Consider the following 25423-nt stretch of genomic DNA (forward strand, 5'->3'; position numbering starts at 1 on the left):
TCTCTGCTGTTTCTAACTCCAAACCAAACGAACCGAGCTTGTCGCTTGTCGTCGTCCTTATCTGGCCGTGCTGATCGTAACCTTTGACACCGAAGGAAATTGATATTTTCCTGCTGGTGACTAAACACGCAAACATACAAATTGCAGCACAGAATGTGCATTATGCACACGTACACACGCATTGAGTTGTTGGAACGAACAGAAGGGAGAACAAAACACAAAACGAATTCCGCAATTGACACCCTTCTCACTCTGACACACACACACACAGTCGCCCACGATCTGGTGTTGCAGCTGGGAAGGCAGCCACAACTGCAGGATTCGACACCGAAATGGGAATTTAGAACCAATTCCCTCAGCAATTACTACCCAGTGCACACACTTACAGCAACCAACAACACACACACACACGCACGTTCTGTACCGTTCGATTGGCGAAGGAAGTTTGGACGCGCGCGCGTTCACTCTTCGCTGCAAGCCCGCGGCATTTGCGTCCGTTCCGTTTGTTTACCTTTTTCAAAATGCCCGTTGCTTGACAGTGCGGGGTTTGGGTGTAGCGCAACCGTCATCCCATAGTGCAGTTTGGCCGCGTAAATGCGTGTGCCCTCCTCGTCTATTGTTTCCCCTCCCGCTCTGCTTTGTTTCCTTTCGTACGGGCTGTACACAGTGGGCTGTGCGCGGTGCTGTCAAGCCGGTTGAAATTTAATCCACAGCGCCATCTAGGTGTCAGCGTGCGTACTTTGGAGCAGTTTAAAATGATCGTTACAGGACGGGGCTGTTGTAAAGTGCTGTTTTATGTTTCGATTTGTATTGTAGATGTATGATAGTAGAAGCCACTCAAAAATTCATATTATTTATAAAAACCATAAAAACGGTAAGAAGTCTTTTAAAATAGCTTTAATTTATCGTTCATACTCATGACACTGTTGATGCCTAGGGACCAAAGAAAACCTTTTGATTGTGCCATCAATCCACAGTTTGATGGCAAAATCGTACAAGCGTGGTCATTTTGAAGGCATTCCCATTTCAGCACTTTATCGTGGCAAACCCTAGAAATCATTCATGCATAAATCAATCCCCCACACACAAAAGGTGGGGCTGAGTCCTTTGCCGATGGTGTCAATGAATGCAAAAAAACGAGCTTTTCAAGATGGTTGTGAAACCAAAAATACCAAACAGAATGAAAGGTGTCCTATTTTTTGAGTAGCCTAGCAATGCTCTATCCCCCTTGGACTCGGGTAACACCCGGTATTCGTGTGCTTTGAAACAGATTTCCACCGGGGCACGTCTTTTCGAAAGGGACTGTGGAATGTTTATAAGTCGGTGGGCTAACGCCGCTGGAAATGGTGCGAATTAATACTCGGATAAATCAACGAAACGAAACGATACCCTTGTCAATCGACCGGAAACGCTTGCCCGAGCCTCCGTCAACCGTCAAGGGTCTCCACCGGAGGAGAATGTTTCCCCCGCTTTGTTCGCGGAGCGATGAAGGAGCTTGGCATTTGTGTGCAGGAGAGCGCTTTGTTTTATGCCATTTCCCTGTCAGTCCCTGTGTTCGTGTAAATTCAAAGGGCGTTCAAGACGAAATAATACTCTTAAGAATGTCCCAGCACCACACCAAACCATCATCATCGCCATATTCGTGTTACGTCATCCGGCAGTACGGAATAGACGCTAGCGCAAAGGGATCGAAACAGCATGCCAACGCCCCCTTTTTTTTTGAGGGAAAGAACTGTGCCCGGGCACTTGTGTTTTCACAAACGGGGATTGTGAAACATTTGTAAACGAATCTATTTTACTACGTGCTAACACAGCGATGGTTGGCACCACTTCACCCACTTTCGGGACGTTTGCACACGCTGGTTGGTTGCATGTTGGGTAAATACGTTGATACGATAAAGCTTTTACTTGCTGAATTGGGATGCGGAGAGTCAAGTTCCCGGGCATGGCTGAATGCTTCGGGTGGATGAATAAATTATTTCCCCCAATCAGGGGACAATCAGAGTCGGTACGTTTCTCGAAAAGTAATGGGGAGCTTGGTTCGAGATGTTGAAGAAACCTTTTTTTTTTTTTGGGAGAAATTGTGTCGTTGGTTACCTTCTTCATAGTAGAAATTGTTCAATAAGGAGTAAGTAAAAGGATTCGCGAAATGGTAATCAATTGAAGTTACATCCCAACAAAAATTTTGAAAAACTGACAAGACATCCAAACTCACCAGACATGTACTTGGATCTCATTTTTTTTCTGGTTAAATAAATTATCCGTAATGAAATCATCATTAACAATGTTCCTCTTTCCCCGCATTGTTTCCGATGATAAATCAACCACATTATTCATACCCCAGACAGGTCCTTCTCTTGCTCCTATCTGGGCTATTACATTTACAGATCAACAGAGAAAAGTAAATGGGAGGGAAAAAAACCTGTGGATCCATAAGAATCATAATTGACGTAACCGGATTAGCTGTCTCGAGTAAACGGATTACACTGCATCGATGAGCATGTCACAACAACAAGAGAAAAAGAGCTGAAAGATGCGAAACGAAATAATCATCCAGTGACCAGTAGCCAGGACAGGACAAAGCCAGCGCAGGGCCACAAGGACATCTTCATATTTCTGGACCGAATTGGAGTGTGTAAGCAACGTGATGAAATGTGCTGCCAGAGACGAAAATTGGGAAATGCGACGTTACTCACCTGTAGCGCATGAAGGATTTGGGCAGCGAACGACTCTTGAGTTTCATCTCAAACTTTCGCTTGATGGACCCGGCCGCTAAAGATGGTTGTGCTGCCGTCGCTGCCGCCGCCGTCGCCGCCACCGCTCGTGCTTTTGTCGTCTGAGGTCTTCAGAGTTTGGGGATGCAGATCAGACCGAGGGGAGGTTCCCGGGAATGGGCAATTAATTCCGATCCGGCCACCGATGACAGAGGTCGAAAAAGATAAAAATCGTACAAGAATGGAATGGAAACGAAACGGGTCAGATTAGAAAGTGGTGATGGTAATACAAGGGTGCACAACGAAGTACACAGATGAGAGCCTCAAACGCATGTGGTTGGTTTGTTTTAGAAACAAAAGACAAATAAATATACAATTCTTTCTCAACACCCTGGGAGATTACGCAGTGAAAGAAGCGGGATTGGTGAGTGTAAATAGATTGAAATTGTTACCCTCCCAACAGCCACACACACACACACACACACACACACACACACACACACACACACACACACATACGAAGCTCAGATCATTCTCCCTTTCATGCCCGCCTAAACCCGGTATGTAGGTGAAGCGTGGAGAAGATAAATTATCTTTCCAAGAAATTGTACCGGCAGGAGGCGTAAGAAAAAAAGTTTACCGCAAATTATGTTTTATTTCGCTTATGAAGCATCCGTTGCGTACGCTCCCACCCCCTTCCGAAAGCTCTCAGGTGACGAATGGTAGCGCAGACAGTACGGTGCCATCGTCAAGTTTCATGGTTTTGGTTTTGCGTCATCGCCTGCCCGATTCACGCCAACCGCACCAAAAAGTCACAAAAAGAAAAATCATTCACCCAACGTAATATTAATTTTACCCATCTGCTACACGACGGCCAAGCAGCCAAGCCGAGACGGGATCGCTTTTCTTTCCGCCACCCTTCGCCTTTTCCAAGTGCGTATGATGATGGAGGCAGTTTCAGGGTGGCAATGATAATATTTTCTCACCCGTTCTTTTTTCCCCCAAGCTCATCCCCATTTATTGCTCGCTTAGAAATGCGTATGAAAATATTCATATGAAAATGAAGCGTCGAGCTTTTGAATGGATGATCTTGGCCGGTGCCGTCCCTTGCACATCAATATCACCTTCCCCCCCACCGGGGGGGTGCTTCATGTTTGCCGGACTCTTGGGGCTAAAGAGGAATGCGATGGAATTTATGTTTCCCGGAAGGTTACGTCGCCGGCGAACAGTTTTCTAAGCCCGGCCATTCTCAATGGAGAGGATACCTGTTTTGACAAGGATACCTGTGGCATTGATTTGCAAAGGGTTGTGCCCGTACGTACGGTGGAGAAAATTAAGGCATCTCGTTCGAGCGAGGAAATGCATCGTCCGAGAGAAGAGCTTTGACACGTGCTCGATATTAAATAATCTGATCCCTATGGAAATTGAACGAAGGGAGAGGTTTTCAATGGGGAAATTTCTTCGTAAAAATGAACAGATTAATTTGACTTTCTTTTCCAATGAAATCGGAAGGGCATAGTACGCACCAGTTTGAAGAATCTGGGTAGTAGTTTTTCTACTAACTGATGTAATAAAGGGCATTTTACGCATTTTCAAAAGCCATTTCAAAAGAATGGAGAAGGCCTTTAGGGAGAAGTTTAATATTGATGCAGTCTTTATAACGAAAGGTGTTTTAAATGTCAATTTTAATGAAATGATGAACCGTCTGCCTGCTTTTAGGCGAACAAACGTTTCATTCCGCCAGCTTATTTGTAATGGTATACGCTAAGCGCCTGAAAGTATGTAATATGATGTATTTGACCACAACAACTGGGCTAAAAATTATTCTGTATAGTTTAGAAGGCTCCCGCGACCTTGCCCTGCTATGCGCCTGAAGGTATGCAATAATTATGGCTTTCACAGCAATGCAACATTTTACGAGCGCCTAAAGGTATGCAATATGAAGCTTTTTGGAATTATTGGTAATATAACTCGTAAAACTTTTATATACTTCTGAGCCACAATTGTAAAATAATCCGAAAAAAAAAACACATTTGCTCTACCTTCCAAGCGACAAACCAGCCCCGAACATGACCTTTTTCCGATATCTCGATGCTGCTTTTGTGAGCATCTGATTCAGCATTGATGAATTATCAAACGGCATAATTGAAATTACACGATGTCGATGCTCTGATTGCTTACCTCGCTCTACCGTCCCGCGCATCGGTGCCAGTGCCAGTGCAAGCTGTGCCGCCATGTTGCTGCTGCTGCTGATTGCTGCCAACAGTCGCCGATTGTTGATGGTGTCGCTGTTTGTTACTGCCCCCGGTACGGTTGGCTTTCCCGTTCGCCACCATCGCTGGTGCCATCGCCACCGGCACGACTGTCATTGATGTGCCACCATTGCTTTTGGCTGTCGAGAACGCACCACCACCGGAACCAGTGCCCCCCGGCACGGACTGCCCGGCCACCGCTACCTTTCCCTTGGGCGTGGAAGCTCGGTCACGCGTAATTGGCATCTCGTGCTCGCCGAGAAACGTTATCGAGTTTGCCTTTATGATCGTGCTGATGATGTTGCTGTTGCTGCCGGCACCGGTTGGCTGGCCGTACTGTTCGACCGATAGGCCTCCAGCAGCCGGCCCGTGCACGGTAGACTTTGCTGCCGGCCCCGATGACATCCGGTAGGCCATTGGGCCGGCACCATCGTCATCGTAGAATTCAAAGTTTTGCTGCTTGCGTAGAATACGTTGCGGATGCTGCAGGTCCTGCTGGTGGTGTGGTTGCTGCTGCTGCTGCTTCTGTTGCTGATAGTAGTGATGCTGCTGACCGAAGCTACTTACTCCCCCGTAGCTGTTCGCCTTGACCGGAACCGGTACGGCCCGCCCGGATGCACGACCAATCCCGGCCGACTCCGGGGCCGACGGTCCGTTCGAACCGGTCGGCGCTTTCGGCGCTGCCGTTTGGGGCCAGCCGATGGCCGAACCGCCGTTGTGACTACCTTGGTTGTGACTACTAACGCTACTACTGTTGCTACCACCACTGTCCGCCCGCGGTCCACCCACACTGTCGCCGATGTATATCACCTCGGGCGGCGCTACCACCACACGCTTTCCCCTGCGGCTCAAACAATTATCGCTGCCCGATTTGGGCAGGTGGCTAGTGGCCAACTGTTCCTTCGACTGTTCCTCGACCGACTGGCGCGCACTTGCAGTTGCACCCGCGGACGACACGCCACAGTGTGGCCAAAAGTCACAGGAGCTAGCGGTACAACTGAAAGTATAGAAGAAAACAAGCGTCATGGTACAGGTGGAGGTGGGCTTTTGAGTAGTGGCGCAGCTGCCGAGCACGCGGACTAGATGGTTTTTAGTTTTTAGCGGGGTTTAGTTTTAAGCTTAGCCGTGGTTAACGAGTTTCAGTAGATTGAGGGTTTAGTTGCTTTAGTGGACCTGCACCATTAGTTTTCGAATTAAACTTTTGATTTTGTTTGCGTTGCTTACTCTAACAACATACGGAACGACGTTCGGTTCGTTCAGCACCTGGTATTTTCACCTCACTCGATATCCCGCGCACAAAACAGAACACACACGGGAAGGAAAACTTGCTCACATTCAGAATTTTTTTTCTTTTCCTTCAAATGTCCAACTACTAATACATTGAACAGTAGTGCTACAAAACTCAAATGCATTAACGCGTTTCCGTTAAACATGTAACGATCGGTGTTTGTTAAAATGTATGATTTCGTTTTTTTGTTTAAGTAGTCGTTTTAGTATATACGTTTATAACCGCTCGGCCTGAAGCTGAGTATCCGAGCTGACGGCGGCAAATTTAAACGCTAGTTTAAGATCGCGAGTTCATTACTTTATACACCACACGGTACGGTGAGTTTTGATTTTAAAAAGTTTAAGCATCGTTCGTTAGTTTTTACAGAATTTTTAGGTTAGGTTTTTTGGGGTTTTTGTAGAAAAAGTTGACTAAAGATTCGTTATCTACTCGCATCCGCAAGGTTTTGATTATTGTTTAGTAGCAGTAGTTGTAGTAGTAGCTCGTAGTCTTTGCGCTATCATACTCTTTTGCATATTTTGCTCCGATGTATGGCCGCGTACGTTTGATATTAAAAATGGGTTACAACATTAAAATGCGTTTTTGATTTCTTGCGCCATCGCCGTGCACGCTAGAGCTTGTGTCGTTTTGTTTACAGATTCGTTAAGTTCTTGCTAATTACAAGCCAGCACCATTTTGTTATTGCGACACCAGCACCGCCTAGCCCTCACCCTTAGTGTAGTGCGTGTGTAGTATAGTGTGTACCCGTTTTAGTAAGAGTGATGCAGGTCTTTTGGAAGAATGCCGGTAGCACGCTACGTCGGTTAGTTTTGTGTTATAAGGGGAGGGTGTCTGTACGTGTACGTGTGTACTACTGTGTTTTTGTCTACGGCGCGCCATTAGTGCCTTAGTGTGCCGCGTGGGGTGCTTCGCTCAGTAAGTTTGTCGCGTTTAGCTTTTAGTACCTTCCAGACGATGGCGTCCCGGCGATGGTGGGCGGCGGCATCGCGTTCCGGGCGGCCGATTCCCGGTGCATCTGCACCTTGTTCTTGGTGGCGTACAGGAACTTCTTCACCAGCTCGGCCTCCTTGAAGGTGGCTATCGGTTGGGCCGGCTCCGCCCCACCATACTCCGGCGTCATCAGCCGCTCGTCGTACTCGGAGTCGGGCGTTTGCTGGCGCATCAGATACAGGTCGGTCGGTTTCTGGTAGCCCGGGACGGGCGATCGTTCCCTCGACACGCCGGCCGCACGTGCCTGCCGGTAGGCCGATCCCATCATGATCGGTGAGCGGGCGCTCGTAACGCGATTCAGTTCGTACGGTAGCTCCGGTTCGTACAGACGGTTCAGTCCGCCAAACAGTGACGTTTGGGGCGAGCGGTTGCGCGAAGTAGACGACTGGCTCGTTGTGTACTCGTTGCTGGAAGAGTTGGAGCCAAAGACGCGATCGTGCGAGTAGGAGCGCTTCTCGTTCGTCACGTACGTGCGCTTGTCCGCCATGCGGTCGGCCAGCGGCATGCCGAGATTGTCGTCGAACGATTTGCTCTTGTCAAACTCGTACTCGTACGGGTGGCCGGTGGCGGCGCTGGCACTGATGCCCGTGCCACCACCGAGGCCGAGCCCGTAGTTGTTGTTGTCAAAGGATTTGCTCTTGTCGACCACGTCCAGCGTGTGCGAGGCGGTCTCGCGCCGCAACCGGTCGAGCGTACTGTTCGGCGAGATGCGGCTGTACAGATGTGACCCGGTCAGGGTGAGACTGTCCTGGCTGAGAAGTTGGGACGGTGGCCCTGGCTTTCGGCCACCGCCTAGCACGTTCGGCGTGGCGTAGGTGGGACGCTCCTTCGGTGGTACCGTTCCCAACCGTACCACCACCTTGTGGGGCATCTGCTGCACTGGCATTTGCTGGCGACTGGGCGATCTTTCCGACAGTTGGAGCGACCTGAAGATTGCAGGTAGAGGAGCATTGTCGGGGATGAATTCCACAATCCAGATGGAGAAGAGGATGTCAGAGAATTAAACAAATAGAAAGAACAATTATTAGTATCGTTTGATGGATGAAGGCAGTAGCCTAAGGGTCGAGCACTAGCGGACGTGAAAGCATTGCCCGCACAACCGGGACTAACTTGCTCTACAGTACAGTCTCAAACAAGATCTAAAAGAACACAGGCTAACGCGCAGAGTTGCGGTAGATTTGTGTACTAAGAAGGAAGAAACGAAAGAGTCACGAGCCAAGCGGCGGATGTGCGGATGTGGAAGAGGAGGGTGTGTGTTAGAATGTAGTTATCACTACTGCCGATTATCATGCCATCAGGTTTTAGTTCCCGTTTTCGCATCTACGCTCATGGAATTCCGCAGGAGTTTGCAGCAGAAGGGAAGGAAGCAAAAAGCATGGTGTTGAGCGTGAGGATGTCAAGTGTTTTTTTGCAGGTGCGTTCCGTGTTTAAGTTATACCACACTACGTGTCCGTCATATAGACGGTGGACTAAGGTTCATTTGCTATATTTCCAAGGAGTGCTGGGACATCTTCAAGGTTTTGAAGAGATTTTGATCCATTACGGGACACAAACACGATTTTTCTGCAGCAATCGTACCGTCGTTGGTGACCAGTTTGAAGGTTGTTTTGGGTACCACCATCTCATAGAATTATTGAAGCAAGAGTTGCTCAGTTTCTTGGTGGCGAGGAAATAGAAGATAAATCCGTTAGCGTATGGTATATGAGATGAAGAGCGAAGAAGATGAGGAGCAATATGAAGGATCAACTGCATCACGAATAACAAATGAAGAAGATGGGGATGGATGACGAGAAGATGTCAGATGTGGCATGTTTATTTCGCGAAAGTACAGCACAGCGATCGAAAGTGTCGACACACATCTTGGAGGATCAGAATTGGAAGAATTCTTTGATAATCCGGACGATAGTTGGTATCAAATGCGTATCAAAGAAGGAAGATCGTATAACAGTTACAGAAATTGTATACTAGTGTGATACTCGTAAAGAGAGCAGATCGTATAACAGTTACAGCCTTAGTGTATTAACTGTTTGAGCAGGCTGCATTTACATTGGCTGGTGCTTGAGGATTGTGCAGTACATATTTCCGAAATGAACATTTTTACGAACCGTGAGTAACGTGGAAAGAAGAAGGTGAACGTACAAAACCAAAAAAAAAAAACGAGTGAAAGCGTGAGCGTGTTGTTAATGGTTTGCGGTGATGATTTGCAAGCACACTAAGACGATACTACTACTCGAGCGGCAACGAAAGATACTAAATGGTGTACAGAATGGCAGGGATGCAGTATGCCTGGTTACCTACCTCGATCGGCGTATCTTGTAGTCACCGCCGCCGAGTGGGGTCGGTCCCGGCTGCAGCCGCACGTTCCCTCGCAGCTGATTGCGCCGATAGGTGGCGCTCGGGCTGGTCGTCGGTACGTTCTCGTCCCGGCTGTAGCTCGAGCTGGACGAGCTGCGGCTGCTCGTGCGCATGAAGCCTTCGTCGTAGCGCAGCTGCTGCCGTTCGAGTGTGCTGCTGCGCGAGCCCGAGCTTTGGCGCGACACGAGCGATGACTGCGAGCTGTTGGTAGCCTGATCGCCGCTACCACCCTTGCGCTTGCTGCGATCGTCCGGTGTCCGGGAGCGTTTCTCCGGAGTCAGAGACCGTTGCTTCTTGAGGTTGCGCGCGCTGCCGTACTCGTCGTTGTGGTCGTACAGCCGTTCGGGCGTTAGCGAGCGTTGGGATTTGAGCAGACCGTGCGGTGTGCCGGCGGATAGGAGTGCCGTTTGGCTCTGGCTGGGACTACCACCAGCAAACGCTCGTCCCTTCATCTGGTTGATGTACGAGGTGGATGATTTGTAGCTTAGCGCAAGTGAAGAGGACTGATCTTCGCTGATGTCATCGTCGTCATCCACGTCGTCGTTGGAGTAGTCTGAAAACCATTTGAGGAAAAAATACACGTTAATGTAACACCACTAACCCATCTACTGACATTCGCAACTCACCTGATCGGGCACCACTATCACAGGAATTGAGTCGCTGATTGCCGACCGAATCCGATCGAAACCCGTACGGTAGCCCAGGGGCAGAGTTCGCCTTCGTCGAGAACTGCGATCGCCTTGAACGATGGCCTGCGCTGGCAGCACCGGCCCCCATCGACACGCCCGCATCCAACGATTTGTTCTTGTCGAACTTTCGCAACGACTCGCTGGACGCGTACCCAAGGGTGGCCCGGTTCACCGTAAGACTATTGCCCGGTATCGCTTTCGGGAAGATCGGTGAGCTCAGCTTGGCTGGCTTTTCCTTTTTGGTGAGATAGTTGGGCGAGTTCCCGGTCAGTGTGGCAAACGTCGGCGAACGATTGCGTCTTATTAGCGAGCTTTTCAGTGGTTGCTGCTGCGGCTGCAAACTTCCCATCGAGCCGGATGGATTAAACTCGTACTCGAAGCTTTTCGAAAAGGCATCCGTACTGCTGCTGCTGCCACCCCCCGGTCCACCCGATCCGCCACCGTATCCACCCCGTTGGTCCAGATCTTCGTCCGGTGGGCGTCGGTTACGCCGGTCGTACTCGAAACTTCTCGAAAACACCATCCCCTTCGGGTTGTGGTTTTCATTATCCACAACGGAGAGAAATATTCTCGTGCCGGGTTTAATGTCCCCGAGTCGGGTTTTGTTCGATTGCTGGTGGTGCTGCTGCTGCTGTTGCTGCTGTTGCTGGGTGTCTTGAAATGCGGGAGGTGGCGACAGAATTGGCGTCACCGGTGGGGGACTCCCATCCGCTAGGTTGCGTTTAATTGAAAGGCAAGCCGGTCGGCTACCAGACAGCGAGGCAGCATTCAGAGAAGAGGTCGTACCCGACCCAGGATCTATCTTTAGAATCGTTACATTATCCTGCCGCTGTTGCGACTGCTGACTGGATGGACGGCCGGCTGGTTTACCGCGAGATTCGTTGCGGTTAATCAGATCTTCCAGCTTGCTCGCACCGGTTCCCGGCCGTCCCGTGTACCGGTTTTCATCGTACTCGATGTATTTGCGTGTTACCTTCGGTCCTACCGTCGAGCCCGTGGCTAGGCCTGAACCACCCGACCCAAGAGCCTGATAGGACGACCCGGTTGGCGTTCCCCGACTCCCGGGGATGGATTGCTGTCCACCGGTTACCTGTACCCAGCCCGATTTGTTGAGAAATATTCCATTCTTTTTAACGTTTTCCCCGAACAGATAGGTCGGCTTGCCGCCGTTTGCTGCCGTCCGGTAGTGCATACTGTCGTCGTCGTTGTCGTCGTCGCCGTCCTGCCGTGCCCGCTCGCTAGTATCCTCCGTTCGCTCGGTGCGTGCTCGTGGCTCGGCTGCTAGTGCGGACTCGTCTGCCGGACCGATGCCACCATCCTCGGCGTCCGTCGCCGTGAGGAAGCTGTCCGAGGAGGTCGGATCCTGTCTGCTGCTGCTCACCGGGAGCTCGGGCAGCGGGAAGTCACTGATGTCACATTCATCGTTGCCAATTAATTTCGTCAGTTCATCAGCATCACCGGCATTGGGCTCGTCATCATCGTTGTCGGGGTGTAGTTGCTCGGCTGGGGCGTCGATGGGGCGTTGGTTGGGTGAGTGTTCAGGTTCGCTCGGTAGCACTTCCCGGTCCGCAGCCGACGGTGAGTGGTCCTTTGATCTGCAAAGTAATGAAAGCGAGAAGCGGATTACAATGGATTGTAGGCGATCGTGTGTCATACAGGGACGTGGAAACAAAACGACCTGGCATTCATTTAATTAGAGATCTGAGAGTTCTATTCCAAACAAAGATGGGAGTGGGGATTTTCTAAGCCAAATGGTTGTGCTTGAGTTTTGACAGCATACTTCAAACAGAAAGGAACACTGTTATTAGGCACCAAGGGGAACAAATTAAAGTTCAGAAAATACAGCTTTCAAGTACATTAAATTTCCCCTGCGAGGAAACACACACTGGCAGCATTTGTTGCCGAGTGTTTTATTTGCAGTGTTGTGCAAATGAACATAAATTGAAGCCCGTTCCGGGTTGTAATCTGGCGTAAAAATGAGTTTCATTTAGTAAAACGACACGAACAATGCTGGCGCAGGAAAGCAATTTGATGATTCTTTTTTCGTTGCCACCACCTCCTATTGCCATTATCACACAGGCAGGATGGGAGGAAGTGGTCATTTTTTTCACTCTTACTCTTCGCTGTATTTGGACGTAACAGTTCCGAGTAGTTCCGTTTCCGTCCAAGTAGGTACTCTTCCAGTGGCTGTAGGAAGCGGCACCTTTTTGGAGGGTTTTTTTTTTGTGAAATTAATGAAACTCATTCAGGCGATGGTGGCTGGTGGCGTGTTGGAACAGAGTCCCGGTATTGTTTTTGGTATATTGCCTTCTGGGCAAACTCTTTGTCTCTCTCTCTTTCTATCTCTCTCTTTTTGCTCGCCCATTGCGTTTCACATGCAGGTCCTTTGAAACATGGCAAGCCATCATAGCCTTTGGATACTGTTGGTGTTGAAAGGAGAGCAACCGGAGCAGGGCGGCCTTCCCTTTAACATGGGCGGACAAGGCACACGGGCAAATATTTGTGCTGAGCTTGATGTCTTTGGCTTCGGGTTTGGAAGGCCAAAGAGAAAAATTGTGCGAATTTTTCTCCTCCTTTTACATCTGTGTACCTTCCCGGTTTCAGGTCCAGGATTTTGGTGCAAGTGATTCTGTTCCCGGTTTGCGGTGTCGGGGAAGGAAGCAAAGAAAAAAAAAGCGTCCAGTAATTAGTTTTCCCGTTGAACGTCAGAAGAGTGTTTGTTCTTGGCCTTCTTGGAATTGACTTGGCAATACTGACCACGGGCTGAATGATGAGAGTTTGGTACTAGTGAACTGACGCGGCGGTGTAAAAAAACACGACGAGGGTTCACAGAATGCGATGAAAGCCTTAACACTTTCTATCGTGTTTCTTTATGCGTTACGTTAAATTGAAGTATCCTGATAGGATTAAAAGCTGTTCAATGTAGGATATTAGATCGGTAACAGCATAATTAAAAGTTCATTTTCAAATAGAGCAAGTGGCATAATTCTCGAGACTCATTCAAAAACAAAAAATAGATGGAAAGCTCACAATTTTCAACTTGTTGTTGAAGTTTAAACAGGAAAGCAGTAAACTTTTCTAATTACATCCAACCCGAACCGAGCCGACAGAGCGGGCTGTGTGTGTGGGGGGGGTTGCGGTAGGCACTTCATCATATTGAAGCGACCATCAACCGTCTCACTGTGCCACAGGTACGCTCTGCCAGGTAATGATGATACAATTCTTCAAACCTTTGCTCAAATGGATGGATCTCTCGGAGGCCGCAGATCATGCCGGTAGACCACAATCTTGCCACAGGGACAAAACAACCACCGGGCACCGGTTTATGATTACAGCGCGCCAAATTCGCGCTCGTGACAGACACATTTTCTCCGCCTAATCATTTATCATTATTTTAAATAACTCTTTCACCGAGACAAGCCCGTCCGCTCGCGCACACACCGTGTCACACGCCTATGTCCAGGGCAGGGGGTCGTCTCGCCCACGCACCGGAACCGGAACGAAGATTGATTTTGATAGCATAATTAGGCCTACGCGTGCAGTTGGCATGCCGCGGCGCTACGCGGTTTTGAATGGACAGGTTTTTGGCGATGGACTGGGCTTTGCTCTGTGAGTTTGTGATTAATGCGTTTTGGGCAGTGTTTTTGTGTCTCCTGGCGGTGGTGGTTACAGCATCTCATTGGAGGTTGTTTAAATTGGTGAGTGATACATTTACAGGGCACAAAGAAAGTTCTGTTTGATGTATGTGGATATAGTATTCTTATATGTTTATATTGGAATTGTCCAAATACTTTTTAATAATTTATTTGTTTTGTGAGGTACTATGAGAATTTTCGGCAGTCCTATATGTGTAGATGGGTTTCGCAGCTATGCAAAGTAACACTTTACCCTATTCGGGTTGATCAAGTTACATGGAAAACCCCATTACATCATTAGAAATAATTCTAACAAAGTGAGCTACAAAAACATACATCCTGCTAAGCCTTAAGCTTCTAATTCTTTGTTAAACCGACATACACAGAGAAGCTTCTAGTAATGATTTCAACATGTCCTCAGTATCCCTCACAGACGGTCAATTTTAACGAAGATTTGCGGAAAACTTCATTCTTCAGCTTTGTGTGGTTACAGTAGAATGAAACAATTTAATCAGAGGCAGAAGTCACTGAAGACGGAACAAAAGGTCACATACCCAGAGCAAGCCAGCATTCCAGGGAAATGCTTATCGAAGTCAGAATGTAGCAAAGCATTAATTGAGTTCCGACGAATTCTTACGCTTCGAAACAGAGCAATTGTAACCGTTCATATGCTTCGTGCAGGCTGAATGCAAATGCTTGGCATTGCAGCAAGGGTCGGAAATCGGTGCTACACCGTTTTTCGGGGAAATGTTCGCGTAAGCGCAGGTTCTCGATTCATTAGAACTGACACCTGGCTCTGGGATGATGGTCTATTTTCGGTATTAACAAGGTAGTGCTATTTTTTCCCCACACAAATGCTAACATTTCTTTTTGTGATGAGAGAACAAGATGATTCGTAGCAGAAACGCATGAAAACAGTACACAGCTGACGCCGAAAGCCTCTACCTATCGAAAACCCATCATCACACGTACGCACTTTCTCCCGTTTTGCTGAAGTTCCGTGCTCGTTAAAGTTAATTACTGAATAGCTTTTCCCACGCCCGGCTTCGGAGAAGCGTCGCAGAAAGCGTTATTCGATTGCCTATTGAAGCTTCTTCTCGGCCGAGCGGATGAAAATGGGAAATGGATGGAAAATTGGACCGACAGCTTGGACAGTATAGCTAGGCCGACTCTCCAGCTGTCAACCTCCCAGGAACCCGGGAATGGGATTAAAGATGGATGATAATATTATAGCTTTTCCAAGTGACCCACTTCAACACATCGTTGTATGTTGTGTGCATAAAAAAGAGTAAAAATGAATAAAAAAGCAGTCTAGGTGAGAAATACTGCAACAACAAAAAAAAAACTTTTGAAAGCAAAATCAGCTGCTTCCACCTTCTGCGATCGGTTGCGGAGGAAAATGTGCAAAAATTACCGTAGGCAGGATGATTGTAGAAAAATCAGACAAAACGAGCACATAATTACTAATCCGCTGCTGATGAAGCGCTAAACCTAACGAGAAGGCCACCGTTACCGTGATGGGTTGGATTCGTGTGTGTGTGTGTTCGGGGCATCTGTGCAGTGGCAGCAGTGTGGGAAGTAGCAGACAGTAGCATCATCAAGGAAAAAACACTTCTTAAGGTAGAACAAAGTTTAAAGATGGCAGCGTTATTGTTCGGTGCTTTGCTGCGTTAATCTCGGATAATCTCAATTGAATGAAGCGAATTGGAGCGTATGTCAGAAAACTGCTGCGAAAGCATTCATTAGGATAATCTGCTCGGCGTATAATACGAGTGGGAGAATGGGGGGAAAAATTAGGTCAAACATATTATGAACACTGGAGCATAACAATATTGTGAAGTGGAGTGCTATCGAATTGAAGAGGATATAGTGCCAAATTAAATATTTTACTTAGCTTAAAAGCAACTGATAAATCGACAGAATGATGGATTTATAGTAAATAATGAACAAAAGTATATAAACAAATGATAACTTTAAATTTTGAATTTATACGAATATGTTTGTAAAATATTCTTATTCGTAACAAGAGCTTCTTACAAACCAGTTTTAAAAAATCCATGATAAATCAATTGTTCAATGTTTACAGAAGATCCAATGTGCAATCACAATGACACACAATGACAAATCGTATCTTTGAACACTCTGCGCTATTTTCTTAAGATGAATACACAAAACCAATTAATAACAATCCCCTTTACGCTAATCCACACTCATGCTTACTTCATTGATCTTCTTTCTTTACGAGAAAGCCATCACAGCCGGACAAGCTCGTGAATAAACATATCTTTGTTACTGTGTGATAACATTCATAAACTTCCTCTCCAATCCTTACAGATTTCCATTGCGGAGGTCCTTATCAACTGACCCGAGAAACTCCCTCCCGGGTCCTCCAGGGACTTAGTGCTTCCGGGGAAGCAATCGATACGGAATAAATCGCCGCTCAGCACATTAGTAGTGCGAAAAGCAGCGATGCGTGGAAAAAACCCAGCCCCACCCCCCCACCAAACCCACCTAGAGTCACCCGCTCTCCCCTTCCACAGACAGACAGAGGGAAGTTAATTCCAACCGGAAGAATCCCACCAAACGAAACCTCACGCCGGCACCAGCATAATGGCGATTGGCGTCGTGTCACGCGTTTTACGAGTGAAATAAAACTCCACCAGATACCGCCTTACCACTACTCCTCCCCTCCCAGGGGACCTTTCAATGTAACGCGTCACCGTGGCGGTGCCATCTTACGCCACGCTCCTCGGTGGTACCGTCGGCTGATTGCGGTTTGTGGGGCCACCATTCGTCGCATGCCTCGAGCAGGACACGCGAAATAAAGAGATTAAGGAGCAGTGGGGTACGCGGGGTAGGAGCGGAAAGGGAAAGCACATTTGTGCCTCACATCGGAAAAGGATCAGATTCAACGACGGTAAGGACTTATGGGCCGGGCTTCTTCTTGATTTTTTTATCCGCCTTATTTGTGCGCCAGCATCCGCATTTGGCCCTTGCATAGCCACCGGCAAAGTTAAAAGGGCTGTCGCGCGAACTGACTTTCATCAAATGGCATACATAATTTAAGGAAAATGGCTCTCACGATTTCCGGGTCGCGTATCCTATTACAATGGCAATGGCTTTTATGAGCCAACGGGGTACGGGGCGGTAAATGGAGTACGGGAGGTTTTCTTAGCGCAAAAAATAAAACCCCGTACGTTATTATGGCAGAAAATGAAACGAATTCAAAAAGATTTTAATAGGAATGAAAATTGGCTGCGTAAGGTTTCGTGCGATAAAAGGTCATTAAATCATACGCATGGTGATGATGATGATTTCCATTGTAGGCTACGGAATAAATGCGTCGTTTTGCTCATGTTTAAAAGGGGAGTTCTGGCGACTTAAAGTATTTACTTTGGAAGCAAAATTAACAGCTACCGAGAAGCGTTGCTTGCTGTTTAAATACGGCGAAGCTTTTATAGGGAAATATAAAAACATCAAGCATCGATTGAGCAAAGCTTGGGGGAGTAATTTAAAGTATGTTTTGTTGTGCCACAACATTCGCCACCACTGGAAAAGGCAAGCAAAGAAATACAAAACAAAAACATAACAAAATTGCCACGTGTTCTGGTTAATTAATAGCCAAGCTTCTTAAGCCCACCAAACAGCTTCGGCCGAACCTACCCTAACGACACTTGGTACAGTTTCGATGCCGTTAAACGGTGCCAGTTAAGAGAAGATGAAAGTTTTGCTCTGCCTCTGAGCGCAGTAATAGCGGAGACGACACAAACCCCCATACTGGAAAGGATGCCTCATGCCTTCCCAGGCCAAGACGCTGAAACAATTGTTATGAAATCATTAAAACTTGCGCAAGCCCCGGTGTTTCGGTTCGCAATTATGAAAATGATCAGTGCCGTACGCACGCGACGGCCCGTGTTTGGAGAAAGTTTGCCACCCAACTCTCTCTCTCTCTCTCTCTCTCTCTCTCTCTCTCTCTCTGTCTTCCTCCAGCAAATGCAATCAATATTTCGACACCCGGCCTGGGGAAACTTTTCCCCATGCATGGGTATGTGTGTGTGTGTACCCTTCCCAAACTGTGTGCCAAGGTTAAAGGCTGCATTGTGTTGGGCCCTGAAAATTGCACCGAAAAATAAGAGGAAAATTAAGTTAACGGTGTCACCTATTGGGGCTGCTAATGGCGCCTGAAGCGTTCGCCGTGAGCGTGACGTTCAGCACAGCAGGAACAAAAGACAAGCGTGCCGATAGAACGGTACTTACTTTAATAAATTATTAAATTATGCCTTCAAACTGTTGGAACTGCTCAACCAAACAGCCATCTCAGACGTTCGGCTGCGGCCTGAGTGGTTTGATGTGGTATCTTTCCAGCATATCTATTAGATTGGAGTGGGTTTCTCCTTTCCAATCGATTGTGGATTGATTTTTGACATTCTATTTTTGGGTACGATTGCCCCAACCCTTGGGCTATGTGTACGTTGGGCCGCTTTTCACAATGGACAGAAACGTTTGCAGTTCACTTTTCCTTTGTGCTCTCCCAATTCCTCAATCGTACGGAATAATTTTCCATTTTTTCCGTCCCAATTTCCTGCCATCTTCCGATTCCAACGGCGAACACGATTCTAGTGCTAGTATGAAAGCGTTTTGCAGTCAAAGTAGAAAAGCTCGATGAATGGGGGAACGGAGGGCTAAGATAATATTTTGCAAACGAGGTGAAGCAGGAACTTGCCGGTTCCTTCGCTGGTTCACCCACGCCCTTCCTACCCGAGGAGTGGGGTGGTTTTGTGTTTCTGTTTTCTTAGGAGACTGAGCGGAAGTGTTAGAGTGTTTGGTTGGTAAATAATGACATTCTGGACCCTTTGCTGCCGAAGTTGGTCGGAAGGATGGCGTTGGTTCCAATAAAATTGATCAATTCTGGAGGTGGGCCAGGGGGATGAGGGCAACCGGGAACGGTCGTTTATCATTTATGGTTTTGTTTGCGAGCATACAAACTCGCGCGTAGGAGTAGAGTTGGTAGGAAATGTACAATAGTTTTGAAGCCGGAGCTGAATAATGCCGGCGCCGTTTTGCTGAGCACTTGGCGGCCATCGGAAAAATAAATATAATGTATTACTTCATTGTTGTTCCTTGGAGCAATGGTTTATCTGAGCTACATGAATGCTTTGATTACTTTTATTATAAAGAGTATTTCGTCTTGAGGAAATCATAAAGTGCTTCCGTTAAAAAATCTATCCTTCAAAGTTGTTACTCAATTTTTACTCACAGATAAGCTTGACGGGCGCTTCTATTTAGTATCATAAATCCGCTGGAAAGCTCTTTCAACTTTATCCTATCGGTGCTGCTGCTTATGGATACCTGCTCAACTTGCACATTTGTAAGCTTTCTCCCGTGAGGCTCCAAGTTTTAAGCTCCAACAAAAACACACCGCACAAACAATGGGCTCCGAGCGTCATCGATGGAGCAGCCTGGTGGCTGGTGATTTGTAGGACAGGAATTTGTGGAGATCATACGGTGTGTGTCGTAGAGTTCAAATCCTACCCTGACCTGTCCACTTGGAAACACACAAACACGTTCAAAGGTACACAATTCTTGGGAAAGTATTCCTTCCTTCCCAATGCAAACCGGGAAAGGGAAATAGTAAAGTACGCCACTCGCTAGTGCAGCGCCTACGCCACGGACCGCTCTAATCCGTACCACTAATCGGATTGAATTACTCGTTCGTTTTGGGTTTCGAGTGGGTAAGAGCAGGGTAAAATGGTAGCGTTCAGCACGCTCCCGCTACAGGCTTATCCGTTTCGATTTGGCAGCTTTTGGGGAGAAATTGGGAAAACTATACCTGAGCGCACGCTTTCCGAGGAATAAGGCTGGAACGTTCGGTGAGCAGCTTCCGAGCTGCTGAATCCGTCAGTCATTTATCCCCGTCTCCCGTGGCTAACCACACGGTGCAAAATAATCAAAACCAACCATCGGCCCCTCGCACGCCAGCAAAACAAAACCCATCAAACTTCCGGTAGCGTTCGGCTGCGCGCCTGCTGAAATTTATTGTGCTCCTTTGTTTCACCGAAATGAGCCTTCCGGGGGGGATGGAATGTTGTTGAAAAGTTTCATGATTTTATATCCTACCCAGCGTTCCCGTACCAATCTCGTGCTTCATAAATTAATGTACGAAAAGCGTGATAATTCTGTCGATAAATATTTACCGCACTTCCTGGGCTGGGAGGTTGGGAACAAACGCCCTCCATTCCGGATCGAACGATTGCGAGCTGACAGGTTTTGGGCGGATGGGTAATTGCTTTTGATAGGGTGAGAGAGAGAGAGAGAGAGAGCTACGCCTGTCCTTGGAAAGCCCGAGGAGAAGCTTCGCTACTGGCTGAAGAAAGAATAATGTTGCACAATGGTCGACAAATGGTATTGAGCGAAGCAGCGATGGCTTCATAATCGATTATGTGTTGGTGGCAAATACGTTTACCGGATACGGCGTTTACCGCGAGAGTAAGACTCATTCTAGTAAAAGCTATGGGTAAATGGAAAGCATCTCCATTGTGTGTCTGTTTTTTGTTTGTTTTGTGGTGAGTATATAAAGTGGAAATTAAAAATTAACTTCCTTCCCCTCCACGTGATAATGGCTTCCTTTTCATCGCTTCGTTAAAACTGCTCTTCTCATTAGCGGTTATAGCAGCGAAGTCGCGATGCTAATTGCAATGATTGATGAAGCTTAATATGCAAATTGGTAATTGTTTATTGAATAAAAAATGGATTACGGCGAAATGATAACACTCACTAGGCTTTATCAATTGTGGGATGATTTAATGACACTTCAATATTTTGATGCGAACGAGTGATGGAAATAATATTCAAAATCGATTATATATGAGCATATAGATCAGATTAAGATAATGTATTTGTAGACAGTAACAGCATTATCATGAAATTGTAAGTTCGTAAACCGAATTTAATCTTTAAAATTAATTCCCAATGCCAATTAATATAAGAATGAAAACAAATGCTTTGATGCGGAGTTAGTTTTTATGTGTTTTGATTGAAAATTGGTTTCAAGTGTCGAGTGTTTGAAAATTAATAAATATCTTTCCCACATCATCAAACGATAGTAACAGTTGGCGTTTGCTTCTAAAACCACTTTACCGCTTATTAATTGATCCAGTTAGCAAAACAATTACTTTCCGCGGTTCATCAAAACTAAACACTTCTTTTGATGGTACAACAATCAATCAAACCACAACATGCGCTAAACAGCTCCGTTATGAAAGCTTTCCAGCACGCTTCAAAATAAACTGTTCATCGATCAGAATTCGCTTTTACAAAATACATCCCCCCTCGAACCACCCCTGATGCGCCCTCGGTACATGATATTTGGTTTGCCATAAAATCCATTACAACTAGATTGCATACCGAGCGCAGCAGCTTTATCACAGCAGCAATGTGCATGTATTTATTGCACCAGGAAATGTGGCAGAGAGCGATACCGCGCGATGCGATGTGCCGGTGTGCGTTGATAAAGATAAAGCAACCTTTGTCTGTGACGATGTTGCTGTATTGGTGCTAGTAAAGGGGAGAGTGGTTGGCACTGTGACGTGGTTGGTATTCTATATCGATTGCCGGCATTTCTGACCGGCGTGTATTGATAGTGCGGCTGGATGGGAGATTAGAATAAAAGTACACGACATGCAGATCGATAAAACATTTAAAACAAAATGTAAAAGAGAATATGAGGCACGAACAGTCTCAGTGAGCCTCAATGTCATCAATCGATGATTTCGAGGGAATCACTTTTTTGTGTGCTTTTTTTATTCTACACAAAAGGCAAACATTGTATTGAATGTTGGAATGAATGGAAAAAAGCAACCAAAATTCTGCGAAATCTTTTGCGACATCCATCACAGATGAATGCATTACGGTAATTAAAAGCTCGTCCATTGTAAAGAATTGATGCCTCTCAGGCAATCGGTGGCCATGCTTGTTGCAAACAGAAATTGTACACTAGATTGCATGCCCGATATCTGCGTCAATGCAGTGGATAAATACAAGCTCAATATCATTGATCAGCTGCCGCTTAATCATCGATGAGTCAAAGAGGACCACATCAATACCGGCGATGAGTAACACCAAGTACGGTGCGCGTTTGTGATCTGAGCAATAGAGCAAACGAACGCAAAAAACCCACTTTGAACCAGCTTTAACCGTTCAGTTCCTTTGGATGATATTTTCCAGCGCAAGCTTTAAGGCACGTATGATGGGCCATAAATCCTCTCAGCAGTAAAAGAGGAAAGTTCTCCGGCACGCGTGCAAATGGGAAGCAAACCATCCTGAACGGCGATGCTGAATGGTCCATTAGTAGGGAAGCCTTTTCACTTTTTTTCCTTTGCCAGACACTTTTAAAGCTGCATTTAAGTTTGTGGCATTGTGAAAAGGGGGGGGGGGATTTTTAGTATTCCCAGTCGAAAGTACCCATCCACTAAAGGCTGCCCCAGTTATGCACTTAAAAGTCAGCTTCCATACACGGGAAGGAACAACAGGACACACTCACACAAAAAACCTAAACTCCAGAAGCCATTTTCAAAAAGAGTTGGGCACTTAGATGCAGTCTAACGCCCACGTACTAACAATCCGGCCGTGCAGAACCGGGGCTACCTTATCGTATTTAGTGCCCTGATCACACACAAACACACACACATACACATGCACCGATCGATTTGTGTGCCGGAACATGTCGGCAAAGATCCGGTTGCCGGAAGCAGACAGGCCGTGTTTCCGGTACGGATTGCAACTATCCAGGCACACCTGTGCCTGCACACACACACACACACCCTCTGTCTCCTTATGTCTGTGTGTGTGCGGAGGGCTGTGTGATTGTACGGCTCGTTTGACAGTAAGGACTTCCGTTCGGTGGTGCACTCGTGCGAATACTGATAAGCGAGCGAAGGCAAACATTCGCCGTGCAAACAGAAACCGAACCGAAGCCGGTGGGATGCAGAATTTCATAGCTTGATTATTCTATTATTGAAAATTGCATTGCATCCCTCCTTCGACACCCGTTTCGACGCCCGATGGCCACGGGATGGTTTTGGTAAGGAAGAGGTGTCGAAAAGCCTGTGTGTGTGTGTGTGGGCCTGTGTGATGAATCAATTGCATTGCATCATTGATGTGCCGGTCTGGAGCCTCACGTGTGCCACACGGTGCGGCATTTTAGAGCGCACGATAGCAAAGGAACCCTACACCATTGGATTGGACCATTGGCGGATTCATGCGTGAATTATGTGCGGTAAGTGGTGGTGAGTTTGTTGTTTTTTTTTAAAGAAAAAAGATGGAAAAAGCTAAACGCTGCAGCTGAAGCTCAACAAACGTCGCCTATAAAGTGGTTTAGCTGAAGCCAAGGACACGAGCGTGAGATTGCATAATTATAATCGACCATTCCAACGCCCGGTTGTGGTGTTGGTGTTGGTGATGGGAAAATATTTGATTTCACGCTACTGCCCGATGCCCCACCGCTTATCCGTCTGGTGTGTTCGTTGCATTCAGCCAGTTTGGCGAATCCCCTTGTTTGCGAAAAAGCTGTTGTTTGCAGTCAACGCATTCAGCAGATGCGCATTGATTTCGTTTTCATTTTCACTATAGCTGCATGCAATTGAAGATAAATTAATATTTCGTTTGCACACCGGCAGCGGAGGGTTAAATTTACGTTACACGTTTGCGACAACAGTATTGTTTGGTTGGAATTACAATTCGATGAAAGAGGAGGAGTAACAATAACTGGGAAATGGGTCAATTGTGGTGCTGATGCTACTTATTTTGTAGTGTATTGTATGAGGAAAATTTAAATGACTATGCTTTTAGGAATAAACACAGGTAATTATGCATTTGCGTTGAAAGAATGGTTAATAGTTTCGCGAATACATTAAAATTCAATTACCGTTTGTAAGGGTTTTCTTTAAATGAAATATTTCATTTTAAAGGCGGGCTTATCCCGAACGATTTGACAACTACAGTGTAGAAAAGCTATAAAATGGTTTGCCGCACGCAGGGACCATTGCTTGATGGTGTGAGTGAGTATGTTATTGAGTATTGTTGAACAGTGTGCATTTACATTGCTTTGTGACGTCGTAAACTACTAAATATTGTGTCTACTAAATAACTGACCTGAACTAATTTTGATTCTAAAAGAAGGTAAAAAGCTGTCAAAGCTGTTTATCACTATTACTGTTTGGCGGGAAGAGCTACAAGCCCACCTGTATATTATACCCACTTTGACTTGTAGCGTGCTCAATAAGCCTTCAAGGTATTTCAAGGAATGCAAGGAATAGTTTCAGCACCAGAATAAAGGACCAGTATGGATTGAAGAGCAGTTCCAGGACCAGTAAGGATTCAATTTCCATTATTGATATGAGTTCGTGACTACTTCCTGGACTGGCATGGGTTCAGTTTCAGATATATGTCAAATAGTAGTTCCTTAAAAGTTACTGACCTCACCTTGGAGCCGTTTATTGTGGCCATCCATCTCACAATGGGATGCTAGAAAGGGGTTTAAGATGAGCCTGGCATAACTGGCACAAATCATTTTGTATTATCCAATACTAACTACTATGCCAATAACGCTTTGCATTACAGCTACTAGATTTTACTCGGCAAAGTAAACAGAAGAGCTTAACTTAAAATGGAAATATGTCAAAAACAGTAAAAAATACCAGTAAAAAACAGTAAATTGTCTTCATTCCCTCTCGGTTAGTATGCACATTCGCCGAGAACTTTCGCTGCACGCAATCGAGATTAAACGATCGGTGTTCTTAAATTACTTCATCCGTTTCCGGTGACCGATAAAACCGAGCAGTGCCACACAGCGAGTTGTGATTTGTGTGGCCCCTTTCCTTCATTATCACCAACTTCACGTTTCTAACGCTCAGCCGCTGCCGCTAGTCACATGCGGTCCCAATGACGCGGCGTATCGTTTCAGCAGTGAAGAATGATGAGAGCATTACGGTGCAAATTTTATGCCAACCCAGGCCAATGAGTTGCCACTTTTCATGGCGATGCTGTACAAAGTGGCCTCAAAGAATGTTCCCAAAGCGCACCTTCGCTTATCTATCGCACCGATTTCCGATCCTCTGGTAAACAATCGATGGTCAGCAGCTCTTATCAATCCAGCCACCTTTTTTTCTCGAAGCGCATCGGGCGACAGTAGTGTGCGAACTGGCTACAACCAACCTTAATCTTTGCAACGGGAAAACACACTCCTGCTTGAGTGTAGCACGCGAAACCCCAACGGCGTGTATCATCCCACGAAGGCGTGTGCTTTCGGGGCGCGCGCGTTTATTGGGTCGTAAAGGCTCCCTCCCTCCAATGGTAGCGTGTCTGGCCGCAGGCAGAATGACTCAATCGTGGGGAGCATCCACATTCGGGGCCGGTTTTTATCTTATCGCCGGCGGTGGACAACGCTGTATTGGTTGTGTGGGAGATTGTGCTCGCGCTTAAATTTTTTCCCTCGGAAGGGTAT

The 25423-nt window shown here is 46.7% G+C and overlaps 1 protein-coding gene across 10 annotated transcripts in view; it reads right to left on the reverse strand.

Annotated features, from left to right (window-relative positions):
• The window catches only part of LOC121591914 (serine-rich adhesin for platelets), a 171583-nt gene that overhangs the window by 49891 nt on the left and 96269 nt on the right, over positions 1–25423 (reverse strand). For all 10 annotated transcript variants that reach the window (XM_041912991.1, XM_041912989.1, XM_041912985.1 and 7 more), the window contains 5 exons: positions 10226–11883; positions 9543–10152; positions 7199–8170; positions 4896–5963; positions 2697–2843 (listed from right to left, as the gene is read on the reverse strand). In XM_041912991.1, coding sequence (XP_041768925.1) covers positions 2697–2843; positions 4896–5963; positions 7199–8170; positions 9543–10152; positions 10226–11883 — 4455 coding nt within the window. The remainder of the gene's footprint in view (positions 1–2696; positions 2844–4895; positions 5964–7198; positions 8171–9542; positions 10153–10225; positions 11884–25423) is intronic.

Source organism: Anopheles merus, chromosome 2L, assembly GCF_017562075.2.
Source record: "Anopheles merus strain MAF chromosome 2L, AmerM5.1, whole genome shotgun sequence".
Lineage (NCBI taxonomy): Eukaryota > Metazoa > Arthropoda > Insecta > Diptera > Culicidae > Anopheles > Anopheles merus.